The sequence below is a fragment of the Hippoglossus stenolepis genome, chromosome 17, assembly GCF_022539355.2.
Source record: "Hippoglossus stenolepis isolate QCI-W04-F060 chromosome 17, HSTE1.2, whole genome shotgun sequence".
Classification (NCBI taxonomy): domain Eukaryota; kingdom Metazoa; phylum Chordata; class Actinopteri; order Pleuronectiformes; family Pleuronectidae; genus Hippoglossus; species Hippoglossus stenolepis.
Window position 1 is genome coordinate 12,972,291 of NC_061499.1, and position 12,145 is coordinate 12,984,435.

At 43.4% G+C, this 12,145-nt stretch overlaps 2 protein-coding genes across 2 annotated transcripts; one reads left to right on the top strand and one right to left on the bottom strand.

Moving 5' to 3' along the window:
• The first annotated feature begins 1,267 nt into the window (after positions 1–1,267).
• On the top strand, positions 1,268–3,822 carry dlx6a (distal-less homeobox 6a). The gene is made up of 3 exons (XM_035183666.2): positions 1,268–1,981; positions 2,675–2,868; positions 3,080–3,822. The coding sequence occupies exons 1-3, from the start codon at positions 1,675–1,677 to the stop codon at positions 3,317–3,319; spliced, it is 741 nt and encodes a 246-aa protein (XP_035039557.1). The 5' UTR covers positions 1,268–1,674; the 3' UTR covers positions 3,320–3,822.
• A 3,470-nt stretch (positions 3,823–7,292) lies between these two features.
• On the bottom strand, positions 7,293–9,438 carry dlx5a (distal-less homeobox 5a). The gene is made up of 3 exons (XM_035183665.2): positions 8,853–9,438; positions 8,292–8,476; positions 7,293–8,078 (listed from the first exon to the last, which is right to left on the bottom strand). Exons 1-3 carry the CDS (start codon positions 9,208–9,210, stop codon positions 7,764–7,766), a joined length of 858 nt encoding a protein of 285 aa, XP_035039556.1. The 5' UTR covers positions 9,211–9,438; the 3' UTR covers positions 7,293–7,763.
• Between the last annotated feature and the right edge of the window lie 2,707 nt (positions 9,439–12,145).

A 12,145-nucleotide genomic window follows, 5' to 3' on the forward strand; every position in this document is an offset into this window, starting at 1 on the left:
ACTGGCGTATAATTAGGGGGATAATTTATGCTATATCCACTTTTATTTCCACCCTCCCAAAATAAATCCTGTCCACAATCATTACACGCGAATTGTTCTTCATTTTGCAGCTGCAATTTGAGCAAAGTGTGGCCGCTAATCAAATAGGTTTTTCCTGGTAACTTGATTGCAACCATAATTATTTTTCATCGTCCTTTTTTGGGTGGAATCGCTGAATGCAACATTGCGTCAAAAAAAAAAAGGTGCATGGCGCAAAAACACGATCTGAATCCTTGTAAGCGGAACGTACATTTTATTCATATGTACTAATCGAACATTTCAGCCCTCAGAGGGAAACTGTATAATTTACATATATTGAGGACCCTACCAGGCCTCGGATAAAAGACACTGTCAGTTTATCTCGGTATCCACCCTTCTCTGGGCAAAATAACCTATTGTACCTCAGGCATATTGTTATTTGATGTGTCACATGCACTGTATTTGGAATTGTCTGAGGATCCTTAATCATATGGTCAGTAGCCCCAGAAGAAAAAACCCGAGCAGTTATTATATAGAGCAGAGGGGGGAGGGGGCTCAAAGAGGGGCTGCTCATTAGGCGACAACATAAATACCACACTGCAAAAAATATTTTGAAATTATTTGAAAATATTAAGGATGAAATGTTGAATTTGTGCATAAAAATCCGCAGGGCTGTGGATCTATTTCCTCTTGTACTTCCAAGGCAATTCCACCTGTTTCAGAAGATTCCTTGATACAAAACAGATCCCTCCACCAGTGTAAAAGTGTCTCACATGCAGAAACAAATATATTTTAATGTGCATTTAATACGATTGGGATTATTCCACATTTGTAAATATGAGGGAATACAAATGGAACCCTTCCACGACTTGTGAAGATTACTTTTTTTTTGCGGTTAAAGAATCACTTGTAAATGATTTATTAGCATTTTTGGTTTGAAATGTGTTTGATATTAAATCGGATATTAACATTCCTATAAACAGGATGTTTGTGTGATGCTTCCCTATATATGTAATTAATTCCAGAGGAAAGGAGGAGTTACACGCTGAAGAGGAAAAGAGGCGCATATAGAGACATGCTTGGCTCATCAGGCTAAATCAATGTGCGCACTATATGTTGCGCGTCGTGCGTAATTTAAGGGTTTGGGTAAAAGAAAAAAAAAATCGACTCGGCCATTCCGAAAGACTCGCTTTTACGCGTGAAGCTTGTCTGTAGGATTTAGACGTCTTTCCAACCATATATTATTTCCCCCCATAGTTGTGGTGGGAGCTGGTAAGGTGGGTTAACTCCAGCTCAAGTCTCCGTGAGGCGCAGAGCACTGATGACGTTGGGTTGGATGACCAATCGGAAGGCGCTGCCCTTTCGAGACTAACCATTTTACTTGTAGTGTCTGCATCAAGTCTGGAAGCAAGGGCTCAATTTTAACAGAATCCACCTTAAAATCTCTCCCTTAACTTATGCCTACCGTCCGCCACTTTGAGTGAGAATATCACGGGACGAGGGGGAAATAAAGGCGCCGGTGGAAAACCCCGGTGTTAATAGGACAATATCTGTTTCGCGGCGGAGAGGGGAGAGAGACAACAACACAGCGAGGGAGAGAAAACCGATTTGGTCTTGAGAGAGAGGGGGGTGAGTGCTCTCAAGGCAGAAAATTCGATGATGACCATGACTACGATGGCTGACGGTCTGGACGCTCAGGACTCGTCCAAGTCTGCTTTCATGGAGTTTGGGCAGCAGTCGCAGTCGCAGCAGAGCTCCCCGTCGATGGCCGGCGGCCACTACCCGCTGCACTGTCTCCACTCCGGCTCTCACGCTCACCACCAGCACGACAACACCCCGTACCCTGGGACCAACACCTACAACAGGTCTTTACCGTACCCTTACGTGAGCCACCCGCACCACAGCCCTTACCTGCCATCGTATCCCAACAACACGGGAGGACAGACAAGGTTAGACGGCACAGGTAAGAGACCCCCTTTACACCAGCCAGATGGAAAGCGCACCGCGTCAGGTCCATCCGCGGCGCACATCAGTGCCATTAGCGCGTATACCGTCTTGGCCCAGATTTGGGATCGAACCGTTCTCCATGCCAGTGTTGGTGCCATGCCCAACTCACTGCACGGCCGCTCCAAATTGGGACGCAAGATCTTTCCGTCTCAGATACGCCGAAGACAATCGTGCGTAAATGGCACCGGATAATTCGACATCCAGCCTATTACCTCCAGCCTCGTGTTGCCGTTCCGTTTAACACTCCCCACAGATCCCACAAAACCTGTTTTAATGCCCGGGGTGTGATCATCACGACCGTGCAATCCTCACCAACTACTCGTAGAAAATTAGGCAGCCCGCACGCCCTGGATGTTGTAATTAGCATTTAATTGACATGTCATTACCAGCAATATCCTAAATATGACAGCGTATGAGGATTGTGGCTGCCACGGCGCGTAAAGCCAATGTGAGATGTCAACGTTTATCAGCCTTGTTTTTTTTTTATTATTTTAACGCACTTTTATTCGTTGCCTCTAAATGTATCTACGCATCTATCCTACACATATTTCAGTTGATTTGAACCGGTGGTATCTCCGTGCACGAATTAATAATAGTATGAGCACAACCTGGCTGTGAATAATAATAACTTTGCTTGTTTTTGTTGCAGAGCAGCAGAAAACGACGGTGATTGAAAATGGGGAAATTCGTTTTAATGGGAAAGGCAAGAAGATTCGCAAACCTCGGACAATTTATTCCAGTTTGCAGCTTCAAGCGCTGAACCACCGTTTCCAGCAAACACAGTACCTCGCTTTACCGGAGCGCGCCGAGCTGGCTGCCTCTCTAGGACTCACACAAACCCAGGTATGGGAGGGACACACTCTGCTGTGCCTTTTTACATTATTCCATCAATTGTAACACATTTTAGATTTAAATACTTTTATAAATATTTTGTTGTATCTGACATTAAATAATAAATTTGATTGTTTTGCAGATATAATAATCCTCCATGCACACTCTTTTTCCATGCGTCATTTTCTAAGTGTATGCTCCCCTCTCGTCCTTCCCCCCACAGGTAAAGATCTGGTTCCAGAATAAGAGGTCAAAGTTCAAGAAGCTGCTCAAGCAAGGCGGCAACCCGCACGAGAACGACCCCATCCCGGTCTCCATGTCCCTCTCCCCGCGCTCCCCGACCATCCCTCCAATCTGGGACGTCTCGGCCTCTTCCAAAGGTGTAAACATGCCGGCCAACAGCTACATGCCCGGCTACTCTCACTGGTATTCCTCCCCACATCAAGATTCAATGCAGAGATAGGCTGAGGACGGACGACGAGGCATGCAGGAGGGTCGGCGAGCCGTGCGGAGGCCTGCGTATCTCCGCCATGCAGTTTCCAAACGTAGCCTACAATTTGTGTCAGCGCAGGGAATTTGGGTGCTGGAGAGGAGACAGAAAATAAAAAAAAACCCTCCGCTGCGTCTCGGCTTCAGGATCAAACGCAGCCAAGCCTCGGTGTGGTGACACAAACAGGGGGAACTAACTGTTTTGTTTTTTTTCCAGCGTAACATGGCTGCTCAGTGGACTCGCATATTTGTTATGCTATCATTCATGTCAACATCTGAACGTCAATATACCAAATATTACCAGTGACATTTTTAGCCACTTTTGGGCAAGGACTGCTGACCCTCTCCGTGCGCTGTGACGCACAGAACCTCTCGCCATGGTGGACTCCTGACTGCTTTTCCCCCTTTTTGTTTTTGGTTGTTTCTCCAACATGCAAAACCAAGCAAATTGTCTGTCTGTAAATATAATCTGCGAATTCAGTTGTACATACACTTTTTATGTTTTGTCAGATCGAGTAAACCGTGACTCAAAAAAACACAGACGCCTGCTGTTGCATGATTTCCACACATTTTAAAAACGAGGGCCTCTTTATGCTCCATATTGGCCCAACACCACATTAGAACAGGCCCATTCCCCGTCCCCCTGGTGTGTACAGGCTGATACGAGACAATGCGAACATAAGGTAATGACACAGTGCTGCAGTGAAAAGCTCATTTCACCAGAGTAAACATCTTAAATAAACCAAAGCGCTCGGTGGCTGATGAAGTATATAGATTTATCAAATGCGCTCGACACCAGAGGAAATTAACTTACCCTGCACCGCTGCTGCCTACATTCACCTCGAAAGGCATTTGCTCCAGGTCCAGCTTATCTCGTCATTTCACCCTCAATTATTAGAAGTATTGACAAAATGTTTTCTCCCTTCTCTCCGTCCTAATGCGGGGCGTTAAATGCCAAGCTCCGCGGGATCGATGTGGAACAAAGCAGCCAGCTGCAGTGGCGTTCAATATGAAGGAGATATTTGGGACAATTTGTGGGTTTTTATCCAAGTGAGGCTTTTTTCCCCCTCCATTCTCATAAATGCAGGCATAATTAGGGTAATTTTTGATGTAGCCCGCTGATTACAGCGTTTTTACCGTCAAAGATAATTACCTGTAATTTTCAACCACTTTTAATACTAAAAGGCATCTTTATTTGGATTTGAGGTAGCACAGATGGAACAAAAGAGAAAATTATTCGGTTATTCATATACAAATTGCCGAGACGAGTGAGCGCTCGGGATATTATCTGAAATTACGACGATGAAAAGCTCCATGCAGCTGTCAACTCGCGGATGTCCCACTGGCGCACATTGAGCCTACCTGGGCCCCCCCACCCATATCAGCCTCATCCCCACCCCTCCGCAGGGCTGGGGCTCATCTGCTCCTGGGGCCCATGTGCACCCAGATCCTGCAGCCAGGCTGCAGGGAGCCCGACACTGCATGTCGAGTAAACAGCTACATGAGCTCATGATGGAAAGGAGGAAGCTCCGAGAAGTGACAGGTTTCATCATGGTTGCACAAAATGGGAATAAAAGTTTGATGAGTTAAATCAAATAAGTTTGAGATGGAGGGATGTGGTGGTGGTGGTGGTAAGCTGCAGCAGAGTGACAGAAGACAGATATTGGGGGGTGGGGTTGTGAGCTCCATCAGCATCACGACAGACAGACACACAGACAGAGAGACAGACAGGCAGGCAGACAGACCTAAAAGCACCAGACAAGATTTCACACATGCAGAATCCACCATATTATCTGTAACACCTAAGAAAATCTCATCAAAAGACCCACTGCAAATGTTTTCTCCAACAAATATAAAAAAACGAATCAGACATTAAGAAGATGCTGATTTGTCCACTCCTCTGTTGACAGCCCTGACTAAACCTATAAGAACCTAATGAATTTCCAGTCCTATCCTCCTCCACGATGCATGAATATAATAACCACGGGACAGAGAGGTATGAGACTCAGGGCTTACCTTGCCTCCGCTCCCCCTATAACACAGACTAACCAAAAAGCGCTGCACGGTTTTACTGCTGCTGGTTGAATAAGCAAATCCAGGTGGGGAAGTGTTTGCACACCCCGGTAAGCTCTTATATATTGCCTGCAAAATTAGCTGTTATTACTGTCACTGTTTAGTGATGGCGAGCTTGGGAAAAAAAAAGAGCCCTCTGCAATCAAGAACCAAGCGCATCTTTGCAAATTATAGGTAATTGTCAATGTCCAGATTATGATAATGGAGGCCCTAATCCTGAAGAATAATTATTGTGGAGTGTTACAGTTGAAGCTGTCCAGTAAAGCTAACTGTCATTATTTAGACTCGATTTGCAAAACGGGGGGAAAACTAGCTGAGTGGAAAATGTTCGGTTGGAAATAAACGGGGGCTCTCGATATAATGGCACCACTAGTGTGCGTGCGTGCGTGTGTGTGTGTGTGAGAGAGAGAGGGAGAGATGGATGGATAGAGACATACAGCAGTGTGTGTGTGTGTGTGTGTGTTTATGTGTTTATCAGAGTGATTTTGAGGTTTGTGTGCGCAACCGTGCACGTGATTGTGCACGCACTGTGAAAAATCTAAATGTCTCAAGTGACCTGCTCTCATTACATTAATGATTATACTGAATATGATTTAGGCTACAACAGAAATTAGGCTGAAAACTACAACAAGCCGTTTGGAGGTTTAGATCAAGAAAAGCACGTACATAGCCTGTCGTGTTATTGCTGGAAGGTGCGTGCGTGTGCGCGTGTGAGAGAGTATATAAAGTGTATTCTGGAGGCTGCAATCAGGAGAAGGAAGAGGATTCATGTGTCAGGTGTAAATGGTAACTTGCATGGATCAGTGTGTGGGTCAGATGCACGTATTGTTTTGTTTGTTAATGTGTGTGTGTGTGTGTGTGTGTGTGTGTGTGTGTGTGTGTGTGTGTGTGTGTGTGTGTGTGTGTGTGTGGGTATGTGTGTGTGATATGTCCCGTTGCAACAGAAAAAAATCACTTATATGAATTCTGCGGACATGGCTGCGCAAATTCAATTAGGTCTCTCTCCAAATGCGTCGTTTTCTCACAGTGACACGGTTTGTTTAGCGGTTTTTCAGCGGTGGACGCTGGTAACGCAGTCTGCTAATAACATGGTGAGGTTGCGGAGGATCTCTCTCTCTCCCTCTTTTCTTTTCTTTTTAATTTCACCCGGAAGGTGGGCTGCGTGCGGCCGGCACTGGCAGAGCTCTGGAGCCGGTCTACCCCCACAGGAATGCGGATTGTCTCAGATCTCCGTGCCGCCCCCCTCGCCTCCTCTCTGCCATTCAAAGCGGCTAATTGCAGGGGACACAAAGCGAGGAGCGACTGCAGACTGTCTGCTGCAGGAGGAACACATGTTCTGCACAGACCTGCATGTAAAGCTGCGAGCAACGCACAGCACCGTCAGCCAGGGTCTCCACTAAAAGAATGATCAAAAAAATATAATTATGATTTAAAAATGTACTAATAATAATAATAAATAATTTAGGAGGGGGGATTGGAAGATATATTGGTGGCAAAATATTTAAGGATTTTATTTATTATTTGGGATTCATTTATAAATATCAATTATTACATTAATGCCATGATACAACGCTTCAGATATCACAATAAATCTGATTGCATTCAAATACGTTTAAGAGCTCCCTCTACACTGACTTCTACAAACTCCACGATTCTCAATATTACACTATATAATAATTAAATTCTATTGAAGTGATTAATATGGTTAATTTGCATACTGTGTCACATATCAAATTCATTTTATTTATAATACAAATTTTAAACTTACTGGCTGTTAAATTATTTTCATCCATATTAAAATTAAACCTCTTCATGAAGATATATTTCATTCCCATTCCAATTAAGACAAATATTAATTTGGTCCACGCAACAGCTTCAGAAATAAAGGGCACAGTTTTAATAAAAAATAACAAAACAAAAAAACCCAACAGAATAAATATAGATGATGACAATTAAACTGCATGAATTGGATTTACATTTGTTTTCCATATATAATCCATCTCAATACTGAGCAGCTGTGATTGGAAAACGTCACCTGAGGCTCACAAGCACTGTTTATGTCTGCGGGTCCGTGTCGTGATTTTCGGGTGTAAATAAAACGGAGGGTTAGAATAACGAGAGACTGCAGGAGGCCGGAGGTTTTCAAAGATCCATTGTCCATTTAAACGTTTAATAGTCTTCCAAAAAAATGCAATAAATTACATGCACACATTTACACATTTTACACGTTTCTTCTATGACTGTCATCAAATACATTGCATATTCCTCTGAAATCTGAACACGAGTCCCATAGAAGGAGGAGGGGGGGAAAAGGAGGTTTGAAATGAACAACAGGTTTTTTTTTTTCAATATAACGTCCCCGCTCCAAGAGCAAGTGAGTGCTGTATCGAGTTAGGGGTCTGCAGGTGGGCGGCCATGGAGCCAGCGGCCGAGGTGTACCACGACCCCGAGTTTTCCAAAAAGTTAGAGGCCGTCGTGTTGATGCTCTGTGGCTGTAGGCTGTGCGGCCTGGAGGGGCCCTGTGTGTCCCAGACGGCCGGGGACTGTGGTGAGTTGCACGCCATGGGATCGCTGGAGCTGGGGCTGAGCTCAGGTGGAAGATCCCCGTTTTTCATGATCTTTTTCATTTTTGATCTCCTGTTCTGGAACCAAATCTTCACCTGGAAAAGCAGGGGGGGAAAAAACACACCACCATTAATGTCTCAAATAGCCAAGAGCAGGAACAACAGATCCAAACGAGGCACGGTGCGTAAAGACGCACGGACAACTGGATAATTTGATACTATCTTAATAAAGTAGCATATAAAAGACCTACAAATCTCAACTCTTAGTAAAATAGTATAAGAAGGATTTCATGTTCTGTTTTATCTCACCTGTGTTTGCGTGAGTCCCATTGAGGCAGCCAGCTCGGCTCTCTCCGGCAGCGCCAGGTACTGTGTGTTCTGAAACCGCCTCTGCAGGGCGGCCAGCTGGAAGCTCGAGTAAATAGTCCGGGGCTTCCTCACTTTCTTCGGCTTGCCGTTCACCATCCGCACCTCGGGCTCGCTTATCTCTTTTTCTGTCAAAGGGATCACAACATGAATAAGCATGTGCTATACAAGCTCTGTAAATCAAAAGCATCTTTCAGGTTTAAATATCTTTTTTTGGTGGGTGGGTGGGTGTGGGGGGGGGGTATAGGTTGTTCACTTGTATGCCTTAAAAACCAAAGTAAATCCAAATGTCTAGAACCATTTGTGTTGCTTTATATTCACTTTGCATATTTTTTGTTGCAGGAAACAAAAAAAACAATCAGAAAATAAATCGGCAGATAAAAAAATGCATGGAAATTATTTTACACATTTTTAAAACAATTGCAACACGATGACCAAATAATAAAATAATAATCTAGCTTTATCATAATAATAATCATATTAAAAAGGTCTGCAGGCCCTTACCTTGTGGACTCGGCTGGGCTTGGACTCTGCTGTAAGTCCCTGCATACTGGTGGTAGGCGGGTGTCGTGTACGAGCTGTAGTCGGTGTAGGATTTTGTGGAGTAATTTCCAGCGGACGCGTTCACCCCCGGGTACTGGTACTGGTAGGCATTGAGCGGCTTCCCGTACGAGGTGGTGCCCGGCGAGCAGTAGCCGTGCGTGACTCCGCCGGCGGGACTGTAGTAGCCGGAATCCGTGGCGCTGGACTCGGGTAAAGTGGGAGATTCCTGAGACGGGTGGTGCATGGCGGAGAGTTGGAAGGAGCTCTGGAAATCTGCAGGCTTCACACTCGGGATCCTCCGGTCGAATACTCCAGTCATACTTCGTGGGCGAAGGCGTGGGTTTGTTTTGATTTCGTATTTAATTCGCAACAAAAAGGAGGCAGTTGGATCCAAAAAGCGCAGAGCATGGAGACTAGTGCGCGGGCATCGTCGGAAGGCTCATAGGCCGTCGGGCTCTGGTGAAGACTGCAGCCAGCCCCGCAGCAAAGACTTGGTTAAATCCTAAATCGCGCTCTTACGCACTGCAGGGAGGATCTGGTTCCATTGGCCAAGGCGCGCGCGCACACACACACACACACACACACACACACACACACACACACACACACACACACACACACACACACACACACACACACACACACACACACACACACACACACACACACACACACACACACACACACACACACACACAGCTACACCCAATTCACTCAGCCAGCTTTCTTATAAAGGGGGGAAACCACCCGGGCTATGAGGCTGCATTGTTGTGTTTTTATTCTATCTATCAATGGCAGCAATTAAAGTGTTGGCCGTGTGGCCGCTCCACGATGATTTCTAAGGACAAAACCTCATTACTAAAATGGCCTCCTGCTGGAAGACTGGCCGATTATTAGGATTGTCTGCATTATTTGCGCATTTTATTAAAAAGAGACTCCACGTTCTTTGGAAATAACCTCAAAATAAAAGCATAGAATCCAATGCTACAACCATCACCAGAGAAACAAAGCATAAAACCTTATTAAATTGTGCATTGAGATCATTGGTGGCTGTTAAGTATATTTTAACAGGCACTTAGATTTAAGATGATGGAATATCCGATACAGCCCATTCCTTAAATTATAATTTTGCATCTAACAGTGTTGAAAATCCTGTATATGTTTAGTATCATTTGCATATTCAATATTATTTAATGTGCTTTGTGCCATATATTCTAAAACGAATGCAAATAATACACAACCGACTTTTCCAATCCAATTTAAACCCCACTTGATCTTTGATTATTGATGTATAACAGTGTTAATACTGACCTGATTCTGCCGATAGGATCATTAAATATGAATCTTTAAAACCCTGCATGAAAGATCAACGCTCAGCCTGAGTCGGACACATTCAGTGGTGAACAGAGCCGACCAGTGGACAAAGTGAGGAGCTGCACCTCAAGCTCACTCTAGGAACAAACCCACAAAGACACATGGTGACAAAAGAAAATAAATAGAGGGTGAATCAGAGCTCAGTGTTGAAATATAAGAGCTGAAATCAAAAGCAAAAACTAAATCTAGAATTACACACAGTGGGTGCAAATACCTCTGCCAAACAGACTTATGAAACCAAATTTAAATTCACTTTAGTTCTGGATATTTATTTTTCATCAAGATCCAGGAATTATTTAGTGACAAATCAATTTTCTTTTTAAAAAACAACCTAGTTCACAATGTTAAATAAGTTGAAAAAAAAAATACTAGGTTCACATTGAACTGTAATGGGTTCTTCCTGTGGTCATGTCCCACCACTTCATAGAATTTCACAGAAATTGGTTGAGTATTTTTTGCACAATCCTGCTAACTAACAAATAAACATAGCCTCCTTGGTGGAGGTGACAACTAAAAAAAAAATCTCCAAAAAGAAATAGGGCAACAGGTGTGAGGGTATAAATGACCAACACTGGATACATATTATTTAGTTTTACCTCATGTATTATAGTGTGTATTGCCTTTATTATTATTATTATTATTATTATTATTATTATCATACACTATATTCCCTATCCAGTGACATAGTGAACAGGAAAAAGAAGAAAGAGGTCAAACATGCTTTTTGAGCGGCATTCAGTTACATTTACAATGTGTCACAAGCATTCACTGATCATTCTGTACAGACAGACAGAGATAGAGAAACAAAGGTGTTGCAGGGAGGTTATAAGACACAGGAGTGGTGCTGCACCATTCATCTGTACAGAATGAGGCTAAAACAAAGTCTACATGGACGAGTCATCACAGGGAAACCATATGACATTTTCTCATCAGTTCGACATCTGAAAGCATCACCTGGATAAGCCAGAGCCATTTTGGAAACAGGTGCTATATAATATATAATATTATAATAATATATAGGGTATAAACTGAGCTTCTTGAATGCAAACACCAGTGTTTGGAGGTAAAAAAGGATCAGGAATTCATGTAAAGAACATCTTGTAAAACTGTTCAGCATTGGGTTGGAACTTACTGTTTGTAGCTGCATGGCAGAGGTCAGCTAGAGGAACATGGTAACACAGCAGAGAATGATGGAGTCATCAGTAAACATCAGGAAATTCTGGATGCACACGTCAAACAATCAAGTGACAAAGTGAAAAGAGACAGACTTCTGCAACAGGACAACAAACCAAGGCAGATCCCAAACTCCACCATGAACCACCTCATCGCACATAGATTGTAGAAGGAAAAATAGAATATATCTGGGGATGTGGATGAAATTTCTTAAATAAAGGTTAGAAAAATTGTGTTTGCAAGCTGTAATGTCTGTCAAAGGCGTGGTTACAAACTTTTGCCAAAATTAGTGTTATTAGTCCTAATATTACTTGTAATAATAACAATGTATTGGGTCTAAATTTCAGTTTTACTGCTTGAACCAACAGTGAATCTCACCAAACTACTCCGGCTTGTTGAACCTTCAGGAAACATTATATTTTTCTCACATATAAAGTGTGTATATAAATTACCACTAGTAAATAAACTCAGGTGTTAGCAGTTAGCTTACCTTCTCTGTCACCCCGGAAGTACTTCCCCTGTGAGAACACACGAATTCCTTCCTGCGGTGTTCGCTTGTTGACATTTGTTTACCAACTCTGTTTGCCTCGTAATACTTTATTAAACTGGAATATTCATGTTCATCACGCGATATAGCGCCAAACACGTGTTTTCAAGAAGTTTACTGAATCAAGAAAATCGCGTTTTCTGCGGTTTTTCCATTTGAA

Coding starts and splice junctions, on each gene's coding strand:
- dlx5a (XM_035183665.2), bottom strand. CDS start 9,210: ATGACTGGAGTATTCGACCGGAGGATCCCGAGTGTGAAGCCTGCAGAT. Junction 8,477..8,852: donor AGCCCAGCCGAGTCCACAAG/GTAAGGGCCTGC, acceptor TCCCTTTGACAG/AAAAAGAGATAAGCGAGCCC. Junction 8,079..8,291: donor TGGGACTCACGCAAACACAG/GTGAGATAAAAC, acceptor CTGCTTTTCCAG/GTGAAGATTTGGTTCCAGAA.
- dlx6a (XM_035183666.2), top strand. CDS start 1,675: ATGATGACCATGACTACGATGGCTGACGGTCTGGACGCTCAGGACTCG. Junction 1,982..2,674: donor GACAAGGTTAGACGGCACAG/GTAAGAGACCCC, acceptor TTTTTGTTGCAG/AGCAGCAGAAAACGACGGTG. Junction 2,869..3,079: donor TAGGACTCACACAAACCCAG/GTATGGGAGGGA, acceptor TTCCCCCCACAG/GTAAAGATCTGGTTCCAGAA.